General features: G+C 41.9%; 3 protein-coding genes and 1 long non-coding RNA gene across 4 annotated transcripts; 2 read left to right on the forward strand and 2 right to left on the reverse strand.

The window, feature by feature from the left end:
- Window positions 1-2,678, forward strand: fam32a (family with sequence similarity 32 member A). Its single transcript, XM_061779237.1, has 4 exons — window positions 1-153; window positions 986-1,130; window positions 2,354-2,407; window positions 2,522-2,678. The coding sequence occupies exons 1-4, from the start codon at window positions 80-82 to the stop codon at window positions 2,588-2,590; spliced, it is 342 nt and encodes a 113-aa protein (XP_061635221.1). The 5' UTR covers window positions 1-79; the 3' UTR covers window positions 2,591-2,678.
- A 964-nt stretch (window positions 2,679-3,642) lies between these two features.
- On the reverse strand, window positions 3,643-6,644 carry fh (fumarate hydratase). Its single transcript, XM_061779235.1, has 2 exons — window positions 5,605-6,644; window positions 3,643-4,699 (listed from the first exon to the last, which is right to left on the reverse strand). Exons 1-2 carry the CDS (start codon window positions 6,232-6,234, stop codon window positions 3,830-3,832), a joined length of 1,500 nt encoding a protein of 499 aa, XP_061635219.1. The 5' UTR covers window positions 6,235-6,644; the 3' UTR covers window positions 3,643-3,829.
- A 1,009-nt stretch (window positions 6,645-7,653) lies between these two features.
- Window positions 7,654-22,227, forward strand: hdgfl2 (HDGF like 2). Its single transcript, XM_061779234.1, has 16 exons — window positions 7,654-7,954; window positions 8,424-8,500; window positions 10,594-10,735; window positions 11,422-11,601; window positions 11,726-11,845; window positions 11,942-12,013; window positions 12,834-13,020; window positions 13,123-13,207; window positions 13,458-13,743; window positions 14,892-15,010; window positions 15,096-15,163; window positions 15,312-15,382; window positions 16,793-16,894; window positions 17,097-17,250; window positions 17,324-17,429; window positions 20,512-22,227. Exons 1-16 carry the CDS (start codon window positions 7,883-7,885, stop codon window positions 20,606-20,608), a joined length of 1,938 nt encoding a protein of 645 aa, XP_061635218.1. The 5' UTR covers window positions 7,654-7,882; the 3' UTR covers window positions 20,609-22,227.
- On the reverse strand, window positions 11,355-17,146 carry LOC133480718 (uncharacterized). The gene is made up of 2 exons (XR_009789354.1): window positions 17,010-17,146; window positions 11,355-11,650 (listed from the first exon to the last, which is right to left on the reverse strand). It is a non-coding gene; the product is annotated as an uncharacterized LOC133480718 (long non-coding RNA).
- Window positions 22,228-22,998: the final 771 nt, after the last annotated feature.

Genomic DNA, 22,998 nt, shown 5'->3' on the forward strand with positions numbered 1-22,998 from the left:
ATTGTAACGCTGCTTTTCCGTCTGCCATTAAAACAAAAGAAGAAGCAGCACAACCAGCTTTTATGTATTTTTTGTAAACATGTCGGAGTATGACCATGTCCAGAAAAGTGCACTGAAGATTAAGGGCGTGGGGAGCGTTTCTTCTGGCAAAAAGTAAGTACAACGCACAGATTAATTACTTAACCAGCATTTTCACGTATACCCGGTAGAGCCGGTGCGTTTACGAGCTTTCAGTTCACGTCGCGATAGCTCGTGCGTTAGCCTTCCCTTCGTGCTAACAATAACATTAGCTGGGAGATTTTTGTTATTTGTTCACTATAAACTGCACATTAAAAACCCACTTGGCTTGGCGTATTCCTTAACGGAAAAAACGAGAAAAAAATGTTTTCATTACACCATTAACAACGCCAGTTTTAGCATATTAGCTAGTTCACAACGCTCGGCTCATCACAAAAAGATGATTAAAATCTTATGAATCCCTTGAGGTTTAATGTAAGCTTGAATTGTTGTGTTCAAATACGTTTACGATGTGTATTAAATGTTTTAACAAGATGTGGTAGAGAAATCTATTAAAAAAAAAAATCATATTTTATATATATATATATATATATATATATATAAATTTCTTCCCTGCTTAACTTCTACATTAAATTTTTTTATTCTTTTGTTGTATAATGTTGTAGTTTCAAGACATGGTGAAATTCGAGTTTTTGTTTGCTCGAAGCTATAATCATCCAAAATATTAATTTATATTTGAATATTTAATCATGAAATATTTCACTCTGTGTGGAGTATATCCTTAATGAGTTTCACTTTTTTTGAATTGAACTACCTAACTAAATTAAACTTTTGACACTATAAACATTTTTTATTGAGATGTACCTGTATAAACAAGTGATGCCATAATGCAGAGCATACTAAATGAATACCATCTCCCACGTTGTCAATCACAATTAAGCATTGGTGACTTTGTCTATTGTTCCAGGAAGAAGAAGAAGGACAAGGAGAGCAAGCATCGCATGGAGCAGATGGCCACCAGTCAGAACGATGAGGAGGTGAACGCCAAACGGGCGTATATTGACAAAAGGACACCGGCGCAAATGGCCTTTGACAAGATGCAAGAAAAGAGGGTACGTGTATTTTGTGTCGGTGTATTGTAGCACCTTTACTGCTTAGGGGAGGTGTTTAAAAAAAGAACTTCAACGTGAAATAAAATCGTATTTTTCAAAATAAAATGTTTTGCTTTTATCAGGAAGAGGTGTAATCCTTTTTTTAGGCGTCTGTTTTTACGCAGGCAACAAACTGCCGTTTTGATGTCTAAAAATTACAACTTGATTCTTATATATTTTTTCTTCAGGGTATATGGGTTTGTTCTGGTCGGATTATTACTTTTTTCTTGAAGAAATTATTACAAATAAATAATTAAATGTATTTTTGTCTTGAAATATACCGGTACTTAGTTTCTTTTCTTGAGAAGTGCTACTTATTTCTTTTTAGTGACTTTTCTTTAAAAAATAACTTTATACAAAAACTAACTTTATAAAAAAAATACAACTATTTTGTTTAAATAAAACACATTTGTGTGAAAACAAATTTTTCTTAAAAAAATAGGACCTTAATTCGTAAGTCATTTTGCAGAAATGTCAATCTTTATCTTGAAAGTAGTTTTTTTTCCATTGAAAAATATGACTTGAATAAATGGAAGGGTTTTGAGAAAAAGACGGAAAAGTCCTTTTCTTGAAAGATGGACTTTTTTTGTAAAAATGAAAAAATGTGAATTCTTGAATAAATGGCATGGCATGTCTTTTCTTGAAAAATATTTTTTTCTTCAAAAGTACTTTTTCTTGAGAAAAAAGTAACTTTTGCTTGGAAAAACATCATAAAAAATATTTTTGTTAAATAAAGTTTTTCTTGGCGGCACATCTGCTGGGTTCAAATCCCGCCTCGCTTGTGTGGAGTTTGCATGTTCTCGCCGTGCCTGCGTGGGTTTTCTCCGGATACTCCAGTTTCCTCCCACATCCCAAAAACATGCGTGGTTGGTTGATTGAAGACTCTGAATTATAGCTGATAGCTGGGATAGGCTCCAGCACGCCCGCGACCCTCGTGAGGATAAGCGGTACAGAAGATGAATGAATAATGAACTTTTTTCTTTTATTTCAAATTTTTTTTGTCTTGATTTATTTTTTTGTAAAAATAACTTGTTCTTTAACTAGAACTGTTGTAGGAAAAAAAAATCCAACTTGGAATTATTATTTTTTTTTTTAAAGAAATAAATCTATTTTCTAGAGAAAAATGTTCTAGCTATAAAATGCTCAAATTGTCCCTCACACTGATTTTCATTCTTTCCCGACAGCAAATGGAAAGAATTTTAAACAAAGCCTCCAAGACACACAAGCACCGAGTGGAGGTACCTCCTCACACACATTCATTTTCAAAACAAATTTAATTTATTTTCCTTTAAGCTAAACTTATGTATGTTATGAGGATAAACCAGCACTGAATAATTAACCTTTTTCTGCAGGACTTCAATCGCCACCTGGATAACCTGACAGAACATTATGATATCCCGAAAGTCAGCTGGACCAAATAAACAGCGAGACATTTTCCCACTTTTGTTTTTGGGAGGTTAAGTTATGCCAGTTTTCTGTATTAACAATTAAAGTGAATTATTATGATCACATGCTGTCATTTCCTGTTTAAGTCACAAGTGTCTTGTGTGCATAAGGAGATATGTGATAGTCTTAATTTGTAAAGTCATGCACCTTATACTGAATTAAACTATGAATCAAACTCTTCAGAAATGATTTAGGATTGCATATTTTTATTTAGAAACAAATGTATTCTTCTTGGTTTATGCCTTTTTTTTAAAAATAAAATACTATTTTCTTGGAAAAATCCAACTTTTGCATAAAAAATGACTTCTGGGGAAAATCGACATTTCAGAAAAAAATGAATTTGATTGGGGGGAAAACTATACAGCCTTTTAAAAAAGAAAATTCTCTACAAATGCTACTGTTGTTCTCCAGAAAATTACCATTTTTTTCTCCTGAAATACAAGAACAGGCATCTTTTTTTATTCCAAAAAGTTTGTCTCCAGAATGTTTTTCAGCAAAAATAGTGAAAAAAATTCTCAGGTATATTTATTTTGAAAGATGACTTTATCCCAAAATACTTCTCTCTACAAATAATTTTAAAACCTTAAAATGTCTGTCAAAGAAAAAAATTCTCAAAAAATGATTGTCTTGAAAAATCAAAAATTCAAGTTTTTTTCCCCCCCCAAAATAAAACTTTTGTCAGAGAAAAATATATTTGAAAAGGTTATAAATTAAAACCTCCAAAGACTGGTTTTGCTCTTTTTTTTTTTTCTTTAAAGAAAAACAATACTACTTTTTCCTCCCAAAATACAAATGTCTTGGATAAACTCTTATCCCCTAACTTTTTTTAAAGAAATGATTTTCTCCCCTCCAAAAAACCCACACTGTTTTTTTCCTTTAGAATTACCACTTCTTTTTTTCTGAAAAAAATACAGCTATTTTTGGGGGGGCGGGGGAGAATATATTTTTTTTCTCCTGAAAATGTTTACTTTTTCACTGTTACAAATGTGTGGTGTGTTGTGTTAAAGAAAAAAAAAGCAAAACGTGCTTCAATCTTGCTTGTTTAATTCATACATCGTGTAAACCACAGCCCATTTGGAAACAATTAGGATGGCACATGATATAAAAATCCTTTGCAACATTCGACCCCCCTCAGTCCTGACAGTTAAGCCATGACGCTGCTCCCATGATTAATGTCTATTAAATTATGTGTCTCTGATGAACTTTGACCGGCTTCACTTGGGTCCCAGCATTTCACTGGGCTTGACCCACTGGTCGAACTGATCCTCGGTCAGGTAGCCCAGCTCCACGGCCACCGCCTTGAGTGTGGAGCCCTTCTTGTGCGCCGTTTTGGCGATGGCGGCCGCCTTGTCGTAGCCGATGTGCGGGTTGAGCGCTGTCACCAGCATGAGCGACTCGTTCATCAGCTTGTCGATCCTCTGCGTGTTGGCCCGGATGCCCGCCACGCAATTGGTGCTGAAGGAGACGCTGGCATCGCCCAGCAGGCGTGCGGAGTTCAGCACGTTCTTGGCAATCATGGGCTTGAAGACGTTGAGCTCGAAGTGGCCGTTGCTGCCGCCGACTGTCACCGCCACATGGTTGCCCATCACCTGGGCGGCCACCATGGTCATGGCTTCGCACTGCGTGGGGTTAACCTTCCCGGGCATGATGCTGCTGCCCGGCTCGTTCTCGGGCAGGATGAGCTCGCCCAGGCCGGAGCGCGGGCCCGAGCCCAGGAAGCGCACGTCGTTGGCAATCTTCATCATGCTCACCGCCACTGTGTTGAGGGCGCCGCTCAGCTCCACCAGGGCGTCATGTGCAGCCAGCGCCTCAAACTTGTTGGGCGCCGTCACGAAGGGCAAGCCGGTGAGGGCGGAGACAGAGGACGCCACCTTCTCGGCAAAGCCCACGCGCGTGTTGAGGCCCGTGCCCACAGCGGTGCCCCCGGCCGCCAGCTCGTACACCCGCGGCATCGCGGCTTTCACCCGCTCTATGCTGTACTTGACCTGCTGCACGTACCCGCTGAACTCCTGGCCCAGGGACAGCGGCACAGCGTCCTGCGTGTGTGTGCGACCGATCTTGATGATATCCTTGAATTCTTCAGCCTTGGCGGGAAAAACAACAACACACATTTTATGAATTATTTTTTTTTTTTTAAACTCATTCACTGACAGCCTTCCCAGTTAACATGGATATTTTGACTTCTAAAGCCGTCAATGGCAGTGAATGTGTTTTAAAAATCTAAAATATAATTTTTTTAAATAAAAAATATACAAAACCTTTTGGGTGAAAATATACATTTTTTATCGAAAATATGTTAGCCAAGCTGGTCACTATTGTGGGTCATTGAGTGAAACACTCTTGGTTTTATTTCCGCTTGTCGACGCACACAGTTTTAGCAGTGATTGATATTTGCATTTTGTAAGGATCGTACTTGCTTGACGACCCAGTTGTCATTGTGTCCAGTCCACTGCTAGCTGTCCTGTGAATCTCGGCCACCTATGTCTTAGCGAAGTGACGATTCTGTTGTTGTAATATTGAATTCCAGCGTAGGGGGCGACAGAACTTATTTTTATTTTCCTGTATTTTTTCACAGTGTTAATGTTCAAACTGCACATGATGTTACAATGGCTTACAATAATGTTAAATAAACCTTTTGGGAGTACAACTTCATTTTTGATGAACACACTCCGCTACCGTATTTTAATGTTAGTCATCAAGGTGGTACTTGGATAGACAAGTATTTTTTTTTAAAAAGGTAGGTAAAACGTTTGCGAACCACTGCTGCAGAGTGCTACTTTTTAAAAACGTTGCAATTTAGTTGTTGTTAGTGGTGTTGTTTTATGGGCTTAGAACGGATTAATGGCTTTGTATTCATTTCAATGGAGAAAGATGATTTGATGTACTAGTGTGGTGAGAGAATGACAAACTCGTATGAGAACTTTCCCCTAAAATATACAACTATTTCTAAATATATATACATATATACAGTATATACTTATATACGTGCCTTTGTAGCCAGCGCGTCGTGCAAAGTCTGCAGGCCCGGAATCAGAACCTGGTGGACCTCCGTGGCGGCGGCGATGTGCATGGCCGTGGGGAAGGTGTCGTTGGAGCTTTGGCTCTTGTTGACGTGGTCGTTGGGGTGGACCGGGTCCTTGGAGCCCAGTTGTCCCCCCAGGATCTCGATGGCTCGGTTGCTGATCACCTCGTTGACGTTCATGTTGGTTTGGGTTCCGGAACCGGTCTGCCACACCACCAGAGGGAAATGATCGTCCAATTTCCCGGCCGCCACCTCGTCCGCCGCCTGGCAGATGGCGTCGGCTATCTTGGGGTCGAGTCCGTAGTCTTTATTGACCTCGGCCGCCGCTTTCTTCAGGATTCCGAAGGCATGGATGAGCTGCAGCGGCATTCGCTCGGACGGCCCGCCGATTTTGAAGTTCATGGTGGATCTGACGGTCTGGGCGCCGTAGTACTTGTCGGCCGGGACCTTGAGCTCGCCGAACGTGTCCTGCTCGATCCTGAAGTCCGAGCTGGCCATCCTGCACGGGTTTACGAGGAGTTTGAAGTCGGAGCGGACACTCGGCAAAGTCCGCAAGTTGCACTTTAGCTGCTGGACGCGTCGAAAAGAGCGAAACATGGCTGCGCATTCGAGGTGAATACCGAGGAGGTCACGACGCTGCCTTTCGCATGGGCGGCTGTCATTGGGCGAATGGGAACGTGAGTCCGCGACAGCCAATCGAGAGGCAGCGGAGGCGATATTTCCGGCAACGGTGGCCAATCAGAGGATGTGATCGGAGGCCAGCGGTGAAGCTATTTATAACAGGGAACGGTGATGTCCGGTTTAACGCAGATACGACACAACGTTGAAAGAATAAACGTCACTAGTGTTTTGTCATTTATTTGAACCATCTTTTAGGATTATTTTACCACATATTTGGAGTGGTTTAGGCCCGGAAACACAATAAATATACTTATTCAGGACCTTCCTTTCTGTATTTGAAAAAAGAAGAAGACTGCTCTGGATGATATGTTTAATATATTTAAGATTGTATTGTGCCATATTTAATATTGCTACTATTTTTCATATATTTAATATTATTAGTCATTTGGCATGCCTGTTTTGCCTAATCTTGTTGTCACTGGGGAGACCACTGGAACTGTAAATATCCCTTGTAGATGAATGAAAAATAAAATAAAATAAAAATTATTTAAAAAAATCTATCTATCTATCTATTGATGTTTGTCTGTCTGTTTGTCCTTTTTCTTCAAAACACCACTTTTTAAAAAATATATATTTTGAGGCGAAAATGTATATATTTTCGTGACTTTCGATACTAGTTCTTTTCTCTGAAATACATTTAATTTTTCACAAAATTATAGGGCTTCAACTAATGATTATTTTAATGACCCATTAATCTTTTGATTATTTTTTCGCTGAATTGGATTTGAAAATACATTTTAAAAATTTCATCCCTTTATTGAAACCCCCCCCCCCCCCCCCCAGGATATTATTTCAAATTGACAGTGTAGAAAATGCATAAACATGAACTGATTCTGATTTAGGTATATGTCAGAAAATAGGCCAAAATGTTGGTAATTGTTTTCCAATGTAAAAGACGATGTTTGAAAATACCTCATTTTGATGAAATACAAAGATAATCAGTTTGATTGATTATTAAAATGAATATAACTATGAATATTTGCTGCTTTATCATTAGAATAAATATAATGATTAATATTTACTGTTGAGAGGCTGAAATTCCGAGGATTTTGACAATTTTAAGTTAAGCATGGTCTCTAGAAGATTAATCGATTATCAAAAATCATAACTGATTAATTTGATAATCGATTAATTTTTGCACCTCTACAAAAAACTTTTGGGGAAATATAAAACAAAATTCTTTAAAAACATACAACTTTTTATTTAAAAAAAACTATTTCGTCATTCTAGAAAGAATATGGCTTCCCCTCTCTCAAAACTATACGACTTTTTCCTTAATATATATATATTTTTAAAGTAAAAATAGTGCATTTACCTCTAACAGGAAGTCTTTTATTCTGAAGGCGTGTCAAAAAGCTCTGAGCGGAAGTCGTTGCAGTTATCTCTTGCTTGTATGTTCTCGCGGTAACGCTTAGCTTCGTACACCATTAGCTTCCCTTAGCCAACGCCGTCGTTTTTCAGCTTTTTGTGTCGACCTGGCCACCGCGAACCGGGAGTGACACGCCGAAGGCCGAGCGGCTTTTATTCCTACATTTGTTACCAGGCCGCCGAGGGGAGCGGGACCATGCCGCACAACTTTCAGCCTGGAGACCTGGTCTTCGCCAAAATGAAGGGCTACCCCCATTGGCCAGCCAGGGTAAGTAAGCTAGCAGCAGCAGGAGGAGGAGGAGGAGGAGGAGGAGGAGGAGGAGGGAGGAGGGAGGAGGAGGAGGGAGGGAGGGAGGGGGGGGAGGCGTAGGCATCCTTGCAACCCGACGACACTGGACACACATATAATGTCACCATTATGTAGTTTTGCATTTTCCAGGTGACCTCTTTATGCACGACAGCTGTAAGAAGCCCGGTTTGCATGCTACGTTATCGGCCTCATCTTCATTTATTACGAGCGAAGCTAACGTTATTCCCCCCCCCCCCCCCCCCCCCCCCCAAAGTGACGTGCGACGTATCTTGCACAAATAACGTAACTTTTCGGCCCCAAACTCTCAAGTCCACCTCACCGCCAGAATGACTGAAATCGGCTGCAGTTAACTGTCGGAGCATCTCGCCAGTGATACGGTGTCGATATTGCAATGTTTAATATTATATTGTCGTGTTTATTTTTTTAGATTGAAGACGTGGCTGATGGTGCAGTGAAGCCTCCACCGAATAAAATACCAATTTTCTTCTTTGGGACTCACGAAACGTAAGTACACTTCTGTTGTGCATAAAATGCAGACACTGGTTCGTGTATCAAATATCGATATCGTCCAAATGAGAGAGAAGAAAGAGCATAAGAGGCAAGTGTGGTGGACCAACAAGTGGCAACGATTAGTAAGGGGGAAGTTGGTCCTGATGACATACTTGTGGAGGTGTGGAAGTATCTAGGAGAGGTGGCTGTGGAGTTTTTGACCATGTTGTTCAATAGAGTTCTAGCGGGTGAGAAGATGTCTGAGGAATCGAAGAGAAGTGTGCTGGTGCCCATTTTTAAGAACAAGGGTGATGTGCAGAGCTGTGGAAACTATAGAGGAATAAATTTGGTGAGCCACACAACGTTATGGGAAAGAGTAGTGGAGGCTAGACTCAGGACAGAAGCGAGTATTTGTGAGCAACAGTGTGGTTTCATGCCTTTAAAGAGTACCACAGATGCATTATTTGCCGTGAGGGTGTTGATGGTTGATGAAGGTCAGAATGCGCTACATTGTGTCTTTGTAGATTTAGAAAAGCGTATGACAGAGTAGACAGAGAGTGGTACTGCATGCGGAAGTCTGGATTAGCAGAGAAGTATGTTAGTATAATACAGGACATGTATTGGGGAAGCAGAACAGTGGTGAGGTGTGCTGTAGGTGTGACAGAGGAATTTTAAGGTGGAGGTGGGACTGCGTCAGGGATCAGCCCTGAGCCCCTTCCTGTGATGGATAGGCTGACAGATGAGGTTAGACTGGAATCCCCGTGGACCATGATGTTTGCAGATGACATTGTGATCTGCAGTGATAGCAGGGAGCAGGCGGAGGAACAGTTAGAAAGGTGGAGGCATGCACTGGAAAGAATAGAAATGAAGATGAGCAGAAGTAAAACAATATTTGTGCATAAATGAGAGGGGTGGAGGGGGAAGAGTGAGGCTACAGGGAGAAGAGATAGCAAGGGTGGAGGACTTTAAATACTTGGGGTCAACCGTCCAGAGCAATGGTGAGTGTGGTCAGGACGGGTCCAAGCAGGTTGGAACGGGTGGAGGAAGGTGTCAGGTGTGTTGTGTGGCAGAAGAGTCTCTGCTCGGATGAAGGGCAAAGTTTATAAAAAAGTGGTGAGGCCAGCCATGATTTACGGATTAGAGACAGTGGCACTGAAGAGACAACAGGAAGCAGAGATGGAGGTGGCGGAAATCAAGATGTTGAGGTTCTCTTTAGGAGTGACCAGGTTGGAGAGGGTTAGAAAAGAGCTCATCAGAGGGACAGCCAAGGCTAGATGTTTTGGAGACAAAGAGAGAGAACAGACGTCAAAGGTTTGGAAAGAGAGTGAGTATATTGGTAGAAGGATGATGAGGATGGAGCTGCCAGGCGAGAGCTTGAGGGAGACCAAAGAGAAGGTTGATAAGTGTAGTGAAGACATGAGGGCAGTCCGAGGAGGATGCTTACATGGAAAAGGATGACGCGCTGTGGCGACCCCTAACGGGATAAGCCGAAAGGATTTGAAGAAGAACAGAAGATTGATATCCAATCCATACGAGGGAATCAAGTATCGCTAAATATTTTTACCCTGGTGTATCGTATCAATACTAGTGGGTCAAATGTCTACCGTCGGTTGTCTGTTGTGACAAAGTTTGTGATTGTCGTTTGCCTTTCAACACATCTGTTATCATCATACTGTCTGTGAAACGTGGCTATCTAATCCAATTTCAATTTGCTTCTTTGGGACTCAGAAAACGAAAGTAAACTACTGTTTTACCACATGGTCTGTATATGCAAGAACTATTGATGCTGTGGTGTGTCGTTTTGATACGAGTCAAATCATTGTAATTTGTGTTTGTGTATATAAGGTGAGCATTTCTGGGTTAAATATATTTGGGGCTTTTTATACCTCTAAGGAAATTAATATTAATAATAAAATAAGCTGTTGGAAAAATCTCTGTTTATCAGAAAAATCAGATAGGTAACCTGCGCTATAGTAAGGGATTACTGTTTTATCATAAATGCAGTAAATGATTACACCATGAAAAACAAGCAATCTTCTGTCTCCCATTAGTTTTGTTTAAAACGTTGCTTTTCTTTTGTTTTTGTTTTTTGCATTGTCGCTGTGCAGTGCATTCCTGGCAGCCAAGGACCTTTTCGCCTATGAAAAGTACAGCGATCGCTATGGAAAGCCCAACAAAAGGAAAGGCTTCAATGAAGGCTTATGGGAGATCCAGAACAATCCACATGCCTCCTACAGTGCTCCACCTGTGGTAAGTCACCCGTACCAACCACCTTCAAGCGAGGACTGCAAATATAGGGCCCTGCTGTGAATAAAAACAATAAAAAACAGAGTAATTGACCCCCCCCCCCCTTTTTTTGTAAAAAAAAAAACAAAACAATTCTTATAGTTGCCCATAATAGTTTTAACACACCACCATCTCTTTTGATTTCAATCTCATCTTACATTACCCTTAAAAATAAATGGCTTACAGATGTTTTGATATAAAAAGAATTCACTGGAAGTGTTGTTATTTTTTTTTTTTTTTGCCTTTGTAACCCATAAAAATAGCAATTGTTAAGCAATAATGATACTTTGTCGTTTGTTAACTTGAGCTATTTGATAGAAAACACTTTCTAACTTTCAGGAACAACGCAGGCTGCACTTGGCTCCTCCCTGAGAAAGATCTTAGAACACTCCAGAAGTATCAACTTACTTCTTTGACACCAATTCCTACATTCCTATCATCCAGTGGTTTGGTTCCATCTTGTGACATCTTAAGGCGTTACAGAAAGAACACAAAAATACGAGTGCCATGCATGTGTTTTTCAGCAAATAGCTAAGGATAGGTTGCACAGGACAAATGCAAATAGGCGAATTCGCAAACGGCGTAATAGTTGGAGGTTTACTGTAGTTACATTTGAGGTTTTTACAACATTGCTGACTTTTTGTCTTCAGCCCGCCAGCTCGTCCGACAGCGAGGGCAACAATGCCGGCGGAGGAAGTGACGAAGATGAGGACGAAGATGAAGCTCCCGTACCCAGAAAGGCGGAGTCGGCAAGCGAAGTGGACTCTGATTCCGCCAGTGAAGACCGAGGAAGGGTAAGAGGGGTGAAGAGGAAGCCGCCAGCTAGTAAGGTACATCTGCAAGCTCCTTTTTAAGCCCAACAGCCTGTTCTGTGTTTTCCTTGTTGTAAACACATAAAAAACAATAATTTATTTGAAATTAAGTCTCATCCCTTGTGTCCTTGTTATCGCTTAGCGTCCACCTCCCCCCAAAAAGGCTCGTCCCTCATCCAGCGACAGAGACGAGGAAAGTGGATCTCCGTCAGAGTCAGAAGCCACCCCTTCAGAGTCGGAGTCTGGCAAAAACAGCGACCAGGTCATTAGACATAAACAGACCCCCCCCCCCCCCCCCACACACACACACACACAAAACAATGACATAGCATCATCTCAAGTTTCTTTTGTTTTACAGGATTTTACTCCAGAGAAGAAAGCAACTGGGCGAGGCGGAAAGAAAGCAGCAGCAGGCAGAGTGAAGAAAAAGGTATATGAGCCAATTTTATTTTTTCATCACTTAAGGAAGCACTTTTCACAGAGAGGACTCACAAAGTGTTTTGTGTAGTTTGAGTACTCATGCATATAAAATACAGAAACACAGCATTTCATTAGCATTTCTTAACACAAAGATGAAACAAATGAGATAAAAGAATACAACTATATTACTTTGGTTATTTTAATTTTTAAGTATTTATCCATCCATCCATCTATTTGCTATATCGCTTGTCCTCACAAGGCTTGCAGGTGAGCTGGAGCCTATCCCAGCCTACTCTGGGCGAGAGGCGGGGTACACCGTGGACTGGTTTCTAGCCAATTGCAGGGCACATACGTACAAACAACCATTGACATTCACATTCATACCTATGGACAATCTAGTCTTCAATGAAGCATGTTCTGGGAAAAACCCACACAAGCATGGGGAGAACATGCGAGCGCCACACAGGAGGGGCCCAGATTTGAACCCCGAACCTCTGAACTGTGAGGCACACATGCTTACCACTTAAATGACACAATCAAACATTTTTCATTCACAAACAGGTAAGTGCAATTATAAGAATATGATTTCCAGCTTCAATTTAAGGCTTAAATGCCTTTTTGTCAACTCAAGTGTTTCCAATGTCTTGGAAAAACTTTCCAAAACTGTGGAAACTGTCAAATAGACTTGGCCAAAAGTCAACGAACAGGGAGTTTAATATGAAGTTCTATCTAGAATGGTTAAAAAAAACCAAAAAAAAAACAACATCTTTTGTGCAACTAACTATAAACCCACGCCCTGATTTAACTACCTCTCTTTGGGCCCTTTGCAGAAAGATTCATCCAACTCTGATTCAGACTCAGAATCCGGTTCCGAGAAGAAGGCGTCAGACAGCAACTCGGAGGATGAAAAGCCCCGACCGGCTGTGTCCGGTTCAGAGTCTCAGTCTGGCTCCAAGTCTGACTCGGAATCTGACCCGCCTCCACGGAAGGCTCCACCGGCACGCAAAAAAGCTGCAGGCAAGTTTGAAAGATGTAGTCGAGTTGCTTTTTTTTTTTTTTTTTTTTTTTTTTTTTGATTTTTTTTGATATAATACTAATTTTCTATGTTCCCGTCCACAGAGAAACCCGCGCCTAAGCCTCGTGCACGGAAACCTAAAGCTCCGCCTCCAAAACCAGCAGCATCATCGTCATCAGACAGTGACAGGTCAGACTGCTTCCCAAATACATGCACAGACGTAACCCTATCTATGAACACGTTATGTTCCAGAAATCTGTTAGTATCTTGAATTTTCCATAATTTTGCGCCCTCCATATTTTATATGCAGCAAAAACCCTGTAACACGGCAGTCTGTTCATATGTCTGAAAGTTCGTAACTTCAATGTTCGTACTAAGTAGAATAGTGTCTGTATACGCTTCAGCTGTCTAAGCAGCGTTAGTCCCTCTGTCCCGACAGCGACAGCGAGCCGGACCGCATCAGCGAGTGGAAGAAACGAGATGAGGAGCGGCGGAGGGAGCTAGAGGAGCGACGGAAAAAGGAGGAGGCGGAGGAGCTTCGGCGGCTACGTGAGCGCGAAAAGGAGGAGGATGAGAAGCGGAGAAGAGAGAAAGAGGTAAAAAAGGACAGTGACAGCAGCAGCTCGGATGAAGGCGTCGACGATCACCCGCTGAAGAGGTCCAAGAAACCCCCGCCACCCCCGATCCCGGCGCCATCTGACTCGGACTCTGCATCACCAGCTGAGGTAACAAGAGCCTGATTCTTGGGCCGCACTCCCACAAGGGCAGTGTTTCCCCACCTTCATTGAGCCAAGGAACATATTTTACATTGTAAAAATCTCACCAAACAAAAGTGCCACACAAAATCTATACAGTGATGCCTTGAGTTGCAAGTTAAATATTTCTGTGACCACGTGTTTAACTTAGGTCACATATCTGAAATCATCCATCACCCTAAAAAGAATAGTAATAATAAACAGAATGTAAAGAAATAGTTTTAGCCACTTTTTTTCCCCTTTTTTTTCTTCAGTGGATATTGTGCTGTGTTCCTTCTGTTTTTTGTGTCTTGACCACCTGGGGGCAATTTAAAACATACAGATGTAATTGAAGGAGACAGTCTCAGCTCCTCAGTAAGCAGCAGGAATATTAATTGTTCTTTGCAGAGGATAAAGAATACATGCCGGTGTGTATTGTTAAATTATCTCTCTACGTGTTGCTTCATTTTTTTCCCCTTTTTGTTCAAGTAGCCGTTGTCTAACACCACGACACTTGCTGTTTGGTAGACGGTCTATGGCGCTTTGCATTGTATGTTAGCATTAAGCTAAACAGTTTTATGTTTAGTTTGACTGTCCACTTCAACTGGGGGTGGCAACAAACAGCTTGAAGAAGCCTAATTTTGGAAGACGTGTTCACTACCTGCCAAACTGCTCTGCCCAATTTTTGCTTGCAATTCAAAACAAAAATCGGACGAAAGACGGCTCACACCTTGAAAAACTTTTATCTCAAGGTACCACCGTACTGTGTACTTAAATAATGATGGATAGATACACAGGTTAATTGTACTGATACGATTGGTCATGCGCCTACACACAGGCAACAGAGATGTCATGCAATTTCTGTAATGCAGTAGTTCCTTCCTCTGTTAACAACAGATGTAAACAACAATTAGTTGTAGCTGGCAGTTAAAAACGTCCACAGCATACACTGTATCCAATGGGCATATGCATGCACAATGTACAATCATTTAATTATTGACAATGCGCCTTTGGCCAGTTATTTTTCAGAACTTGCACAATAGAAATAAACAGTATTGATAGAAATAATCCACAGTCATCCTTAACAATCATACATAAAAATCGTGTTAAAGCTGTTTTGTTTCTGTCAAAATGTGAAGAAACCAGCCAAGAAGTCAGACAACCAAAACAAAGGCCGACGAAAGAAGGCAAAGGAAAGGAAGGAGAACGAGCTCAAAGAGAAGAAAGCCAGACGGTACGAGGAGAAGTCCAGAGCCAGGTGAGGCCACGTTTGGTATCACAAGTCACATGCACGTTGGTCATAATATTCCATGTATAAAAATGATTGTTTTCTCTCCTTTTAGGTCCAAGCCAGAAAAGCCCAAACACAAATCAGAGAGGCCTCCGCAGAAGAAAGTAGAAAAGAAAAAAGGTTAGTCATGTCTCATCACTCTCATGTTAAGTTGCAATGGGGCATAATATGGTTGGGGAAGTTTTCAAGAAACTTCAGCTGAGCTGAAGAATTGTGAAAATGGAAATGAATATAAATGCTCATTGTTGTTCTGTGGATCCAATGTCAGAACTGTCACCAGAGGAAAAACTTCAGAAACTCCACACAGACATCAAGTTTGCCCTCAAAGTGGACAACCCCGTAAGTGACCCCTTTAACAAATTTCCATTCAGAAGTGTCAGTTGTGCTGAACATTGCCAAAGACGTGGTGCCCATTTACAGCACATTTAAGGTCCGTGGCAGAATGCAACTGAACTCGACAATCTCAAACTAATTACAGCCGGCTTTTCGCTCACCGGCAATTGACCCTCGCACACCTAGCCAACTCGCTGCAAGCTAGAAACTGCGACCCCTCGTGTTCTTATTGGGTAAACGTTTTGAGGCTCCACAATGCGATACTGTATTATTATTTATTCAACCAAAAACAAAATGGTGTGATTGTCAAGGAAGAAGCAGACTGCCCTGTTATATTATAAGAATACAAAGAGAGGAAGCAGGTGAGAAGAAGGGAGAGTATGCATATTTTAGGGACTTTTGGAAATAATCACTTTTTAGCCACAGGTTCATATGAAATTGCAAATGTAATTAAGTGTTATTGGAAAACACATTAGTAGGTCTTTGTGGCAGCTGGCTGGATCTTGCTTCGTACCTGGAAACTTAATTGGTTGTAAAAGCTCATGGCATTTTTCATTGGCTGTTACATCTGCGGCATTGTGACGCTCTTCACCTTCGATTAAAATTTTAAATTGCAACATAACTAGTTGGCAACTCGTGAAACTAGTTGTAGAAGCCCGCACACTGTACAACCGTTGGGCCGTGTCGCATGGTGTACGCTGAGCCTTAAATGCACATTTATTTAGGACTGTGTTTACATAAGGTTGTTTGAAGACTCTAAATTGTGAATGTGAGTGCGAATGGTTGTTTGTTTATATGTGCCCTGCGATTGGCTGGCGACCGGTTCGGGGTGTACCCCGCATCCCGCCCGAAGATAGCTGGGATAGGCTCCAGCAGCCCGTGACCCTAGTGAGGATAAGCGGTAAAGAAAATGGATGGATGGAGGGATGTGTTTACATAACTTTTTTGGCGTTATCTGTAAAGAAAAACATTTTTTATTTCTTTGAAAGCTGATGCAAGTTAATGATTGGGAAAAAAACAACTTTTGTTTGGTATCAGGAAACAAAGCAAATACCCAAAAGCAAAACTTTTTGGGAATAATGAGATTGTCGTAAGCATTTTCTATGAGAGAAGGGGAAATAATCTATTTAGATCGTAAATCAGATTTTTGTGAAAAAAAATCTGAGATTTTATATTAGGGCCATATCACCCATTGCCACTTACATATTACATTGTCAACAAGGGCAAGCCATTGACAACACTTTAGATTGGTCAATAATTTGTAAAAATAACTGAAGCACATAGGGACTGACCAATAGTATAGATTTGTGTAAAAAAATATGAAGTTGACCAAATTGGGACATAGGAGGTTTTGGCCTGTCAGTGATTGATTATATGTCACATGTATGAAAGTGTCATGCTCCGTATATCATGCAGGACATCGAGCGGTGTCTACAAGCCCTGGGAGAGCTGGAAGCTGTGCCCGTTACCAGCCAGATCCTCCACAAGAACGCAGACGTCATCGCCACGCTTAAAAAGGTGCAGCTCCTCCTCCGACTGTAACTCTTACAAAAGAAATTCAGCTCCAGGATCCTTCAATAAACTGTTGTGCAAGGTGGCAGTTATCGTTAATAACTTGCAAGGATGATCTTACCTCAAAAGTGCTTCGGAATAGGCGTATGAACCCCATGTGTTGCTCTCAGTGTGGTACAACAGCAATGTCTGTATGCCGACCATGCAGATTCGGCGGTATAAAGCCAGTTCCGCAGTCATGGAGAAGGCCAGTGAAGTGTACAACAAGTTAAAACTTCGCTTTGTGGGCAAAGCAGAAACGGCAGCTAAACTGAAAACGGACAAGGAAGGAGAGGACAATGAGAAGGAGACACAAGACATAGGTTAAAAACCAGCACATTCAATTCACAGCATAAAGGAGTATATCTGATCATAAAGCTTTGTGTGTCTCGCCAGACTCTACTGCTGTGAATGGAGAATCGCAAGAGAAAAAAGGTGAAGATGGAGAGGAAAAAACAGCCAAAGCTGACAGCAACGACCACACCAATTCAAGTCCAATCAGGTGAATGGGATTTATCATTTATCTCTCAGTGATACATTACCATCAGGGTCAATTCTCTTATACGCTCAGATGACAACGTACCAGGCAGCAGGAGCTAATAATTCTCGTAAATGCTCGAGTAGAAAAGGGCAAAAATACATATATATTTATACTGAAAACATACGCCCTTACTACTGTAAGATGATTCGTTTTTTTTCTTGTAAAAATACGACTTTACCCTTGTAAGATTCCCAATAATTTTTCTGTAAAAATGTCTTTATCCATTCATCCATCCATCCATTTTCTACCACTTATCCGAGGTCGGGTCGCGGGGGCAGTAGCTTTAGCAGGGACGCCCAGACTTCCCTCTCCCCAGCCACTTCATCCAGCTCTTCCGGGGGGGATCCCGAGGCGTTCCCAGGCCAGCCGAAGGACGTAGTCTCTCTAGCGTGTCCTGGGTCGTCCCCGGGGTCTCCTCCCGGTGGGACGGGCCCAGAACACCTCACCGGGGAGGCATCCGAATCAGATGCCCCAGCCACCTCATCCGGCTCCTCTCGATGTGAAGGAGCAGCGGCTCTACTCTGAGCTCCTTCCGGATGACCGAGCTTCTCACCCTATCTCTAAGGTAGAGCCCGGACACCCTGCGGAGGAAATTTATTTTGGCCGCTTGTATCCGGGATCTTGTTCTTTCGGTCACGACCCACAGCTTGTGACTATAAGTCAGGGTAGGAACGTAGATCGACCGGTAAATAGAGAGCTTCGCCTTTCGGCTTAGCTACTTCTTTACCACAACGGACCGATACAAAGTCCGCATCACTGCAGACGCTGCACCGATCCGCCAGTCAATCTCCCGTTCCATTCTTCCCTCACTCGTGAACAAGACCCCAAGATACTTGAACTCCTCCACTTGGGGCATGATCTCATCCCCGACCCGGAGAGGGCACACCACCCTTTTCCGACTGAGGACCATGGTCTCAGATTTGGAGGTACTGATTCTCGTCCCAGCCGCTTCACACTCTGCTGCAAACCGCTCCAGTGAGAATTGGAGATCACGGCTTGATGAAGCGAACAGAACCACATCATCTGCAAAAAGCAGTGATGCAATTCTGTGGCCACCACACTGGACCCACTCTACTCCTCGGCTGCACCGAGAAATTCTGTCCATAAAAGTTAGGAACAGAATCGGTGACAAAGGGCAGCCTTGGCGTAGTCCAACCCTCACCGGAAACGAGTCCGACTTACTGCCGGCAATGCGGACCAAGCTCTGACACCGGTCGTACAGGGACCGAACAGCCCGTATCAGGGGGTTCGGTCGAGCACCATCTCCAAGTCCACAAAACACACACACTCCTGAATCTGAGATTCGACTTCCCAACGGACCCTCCTCTCCAGCAACCCCTGAATAGACCTTACCACGGAGGCTGAGGAGTGTGATCCCCCTGTAGTTGGAACACACCCTCCGGTCCCCCTTCTTAAAAAGGGGGGCCACCACCCCAGTCTGCCAATCCAGAGGCACTGTCCCCGATGTCCACGCGATGTTGCAGAGGCATATCAACTAGGACAGCCCCACATCATCCAGAGCCTTTAGGAACTCCGGGCGAATGTCATCCACCCCCGGGCCCTTGCCACCAAGGAGCTTTTTGACCACCTCGGTGACCTCAACCCCAGAGATAGGAGAGCCTGCCTCAGAGAACCCAGACTCTGCTTCCTCATGGGAAGGCCTGTCGGTGGAGTTGAGGTGGTCTTAGAAGTATTCTCCCCACCGACTCACAACGTCCCGAGTCGAGGTCAGCAGCGCCCCATCCCCACTATACACAGTGTTGGTGGTGCACTGCTTTCTCCTCCTGAGACGCCGGATGGTGGACCAGAATTTCCTTGAAGCCGTCTGGAAGTCTTTCTCCATGGCCTCACCGAACTCCTCCCATGCCCGAGTTTTTGCCTCAGCGACCACCAAAGCTGCATTCCGCTTGGCCATCCGGTACCCATCAGCTGCCTCAGAAGTCCCACAGGCCAAAAAGGCCCGATAGGACTCCTTCTTCAGCTTGACGGCATCCCTCACCGTTGGTGTCCGTCTCGGCAATAGAGGCGCGGAACATGGTCCACTCGGACTCAATGTCCCCCGCCGGCCCCGAGACGTGGGTGAAGTTCTGCCGGAGGTGGGAGTCGAAACTCCTTCTGACAGGGGATTCTGCCAGACGTTCCCAGCAGACCCTCACAATACGTTTGTGCCTGCCACGTCGGACCGGCAATCTTCCTCCACCATCGGAGCCAACTCACCACCAGGTGGTGATCAGTTGACAGCTCCACCCGAGTGTCCAAGACATGCGGCCGCAAGTCCGATGACACGACCACAAAGTCGATCATCGAACTGCGACCTACGGTGTCCTGGTGCCAAGTGCACGTGTGGACACCCTTATGCTTGAACATAGTGTTCATTAGGGACAATCCGTGATGAGCACAGAAGTCCAATAACAGAACACCGCTCGGGTTCTGATCGGGGGGGGGATCGTTCCTCCCAATCACGCCCTTCCAGTTCTCACTGTCATTGCCCACGTAAGCATTGGAGTTCCCCAGCAGAACGATGGAGTCCCCAGTGGGAGCGCTCTCCAGCCCCCCTTCCAAGGACTCCAATGTATACAATGTATCCAATACTATTTTCTCAAAAACAATATGGCTAAGCTTGTAGGATTACAACTGTTTTCTTGGAAAAATACTACTTAATTCTCGTACGAGTACTTTTTTTGGGGGGGTGGGGGGTATGGGTAGGATTAAAGTCGTTGAGTTACTACTTTCTTGAGATGAAATACCACTTTATTAGTTATACGATTACTACATTTTTTTTCTTGGAAAAATATTACTTTATTTTTGCAAGATAACTACTTTGTTCTTGAAAAATCCCCTAACGTAAAGAAATTTGTCAGTTGATACAAAGAGCTAGAGTAACATTGAAAAAGTAGTCATAAAGTTACAGTAATGAAGTCTTGAAATTATGGGAGATAAGTCATTCAATTTGGAGGGAAAATGTTGCCCATTTAATAGCTGATATAAAACGGATGCATAGTGTAAAAAAAAAAGATAGAATTTTATTATACTTTCTGTACAGGCGGAGCCCAGACAGCCCAGAGCAGACCGATGAATACACCCAAGCAAACAACAACAATATTTCTGCAGAGATGGAGGCATCCCCTGCTGAAAGTTAAGCAAAATACCACCCTTAACAACCACTGCAGTGGACCAAGTGCTAAAGATGGAGGACAGCCAGGAGCCAACAACACTGCAACACAATCACCACCGCCTGTTATACGTTAGTGTCCATAATCTGGACATTTTCAACTATTCACACTGTCAATAGATACTTTTTTTTTTTTTTTTCCCCCCCCAGGTTTTGTAAGTGCAGAAAATAAATATTACTATTGTGATAGATTGTGCTGCACACGCCATATCTTTAAAGGGGAAATAATCCAACAATTGTTTTGGGCAGTAATACATATGTGCCACCACAAATCAAAAAATGGTATTCTGGTTTATATTGCATTCGTGGAATAAGAATTAAATAGAATATTTCATCAATCTCCAGGAACCTCAGGGTGTTGCCATTTTAGGCAATATCACCCTCTGCTGGCGACCTAAATTAGCGTCACAATTACCCCCTCGAACATTGCATACGTCACGTGACCAAACCGATAAAACAGGTTCGCAGATTCTGCGTGTATGCTGCGAGTAGCTGACATGATAGTTTGACCCTGAACTTGCTACAATGTTTTCAAACTATTATGTCAGCAACCTCCAGCATACACAGGGAATCTGCTAACAACTGGTTCGCAGACTCCCTATGTATGCTTCCGTCACTTAACGTGTGCAACCATCGCCATCGCGAGGAAATTGACCGCACACCTACCCCCTCATGTGACCAAACCCGGAATTATACACAGGGAGTCTGCAAATCTATTTTCCAGGTTTGGTCAAATGAGGTATGTAACCATCGCGGGTGTAGTTGTGATGTTAGTTTTCGGTCGCTAGCAAAGGGTGATATTTCCTAAAATGGCTACGCCCTGAGATAGCTGGAAATTGCTGAATTATTCTGTTTAATTCTTATTCCATGAACGCAATATCAAAACGAATGCCGTGTTTTGATTAGTGGTATTCTTTCGAAAAAAGAATTGTGTGTTTACTTCCCCTTTAAGTTGCAGAAATGTCTTCTCTTATATGACTTGGTCCTGTTTTGTTATTGTTCTTTTTTTACCTCTGTCATACTGTACACACATAGGATTAATACATGCACTTGTGAACTCAGAATGGGCTGCCGAAGATATGCTTTATGAATTTTGAATCTTGATGAATTTTTCACTTTGACGCCCGGATGTCTGTCGGCTTCCTTCCTTCTTTTTTTTTTTTTTTTTTTTTTTAATAATATATATATATAAATGCTACAAAACATCACAACGAGCACCTGTTGTTTGTATTTGACATTTTGAGAGTGGTGAACTTGTCTTAAGTTTCTTTTTTTTTTTTTTTTTTTTTTAAATGTGTAAGGCAAATAAATTAGTGAACAGGTCCACTGACTTCTAGCTTTGTTTTCACATATATGCTAAAAAGAATTCTGTGGCATTACACACACACGCATTGTCTCGCTGTAATGTCTGCTTCTGATAACCTGCGTGATGATGTCATAATTGCCCGCCAAAAAGTGTGGAGATCTCATGTAGCTGCCTACTGAAATTAAATCATTCAACAATAAACAGTAAACACGGCAGGTGGTATATGTAAGCATTGGATCTCCTCCTTAGTTGAGACTTTAATAAAAAGCCTCTGCATGGTTTTGCTCTTTGCTCTGTCATCATTTGTGTGAATTTGCATCACCTCTGTGTTAACGACGGGGATGCAAAGACATTCTGTTGTGATTTTTATTTATTTATTTTTTTTAAAAAGATTACATAAATATGAAGTTATAGATCGGGGTGGCCCAGGCACCACCTTTGACCTGCTTCCGCTCAGTTCTTTAATTCAGCCCACTGAGCACAAAACCAAAATTATATACAACTAGTTAAAAAGTGTCCAACTTTTGACTAGTAAGTTATATAATTACACATATAAGTAATATTAGTCAAATAACGTTTATTTAACATGTTCTAATTGGTAGTAATTTTAATTTTGTAGTTTATATAATTACACATAAGTAATATTAGTCAAATAACGTATATTTAACATGTTCTAATTGGTAGTCATTTTAATTTTAAATTATTCAAAAAGTACATTATATGATGAATAAAATAAGTAATAGTGAAATGACTTAGCATTGAAAAATATTAATTCATAAAATAAGGAAAATTATACATAATAGTAAAATTAACAATTTTACAAATACAGTTAAAAATAATTGGTTAATTCTTGTTAAGATTATTATAAAAAATAAAATTATGTATAATGTGTATATCTCACTATTGGTATTGGTACATATAAATTGGAGCATATACATTGAACGTTTTATTCTAATTAAATTGATTATAAATAAAAAGCCTTATGTTATATTAATGAAACAGAATATTTTATTAAATTAGTTAAATACGTATAATTTAATTATAACAAAATG

Source organism: Phyllopteryx taeniolatus, chromosome 7 (assembly GCF_024500385.1).
Source record: "Phyllopteryx taeniolatus isolate TA_2022b chromosome 7, UOR_Ptae_1.2, whole genome shotgun sequence".
NCBI lineage: Eukaryota > Metazoa > Chordata > Actinopteri > Syngnathiformes > Syngnathidae > Phyllopteryx > Phyllopteryx taeniolatus.

Coding starts and splice junctions, on each gene's coding strand:
- fam32a (XM_061779237.1), top strand. CDS start 80: ATGTCGGAGTATGACCATGTCCAGAAAAGTGCACTGAAGATTAAGGGC. Junction 154..985: donor AGCGTTTCTTCTGGCAAAAA/GTAAGTACAACG, acceptor CTATTGTTCCAG/GAAGAAGAAGAAGGACAAGG. Junction 2,408..2,521: donor CACACAAGCACCGAGTGGAG/GTACCTCCTCAC, acceptor CTTTTTCTGCAG/GACTTCAATCGCCACCTGGA.
- fh (XM_061779235.1), bottom strand. CDS start 6,234: ATGTTTCGCTCTTTTCGACGCGTCCAGCAGCTAAAGTGCAACTTGCGG. Junction 4,700..5,604: donor ACGACGCGCTGGCTACAAAG/GCACGTATATAA, acceptor TTTCCCGCCAAG/GCTGAAGAATTCAAGGATAT.
- hdgfl2 (XM_061779234.1), top strand. CDS start 7,883: ATGCCGCACAACTTTCAGCCTGGAGACCTGGTCTTCGCCAAAATGAAG. Junction 13,208..13,457: donor TCGTCATCAGACAGTGACAG/GTCAGACTGCTT, acceptor CTGTCCCGACAG/CGACAGCGAGCCGGACCGCA. Junction 17,430..20,511: donor ACCAATTCAAGTCCAATCAG/GTGAATGGGATT, acceptor CTTTCTGTACAG/GCGGAGCCCAGACAGCCCAG.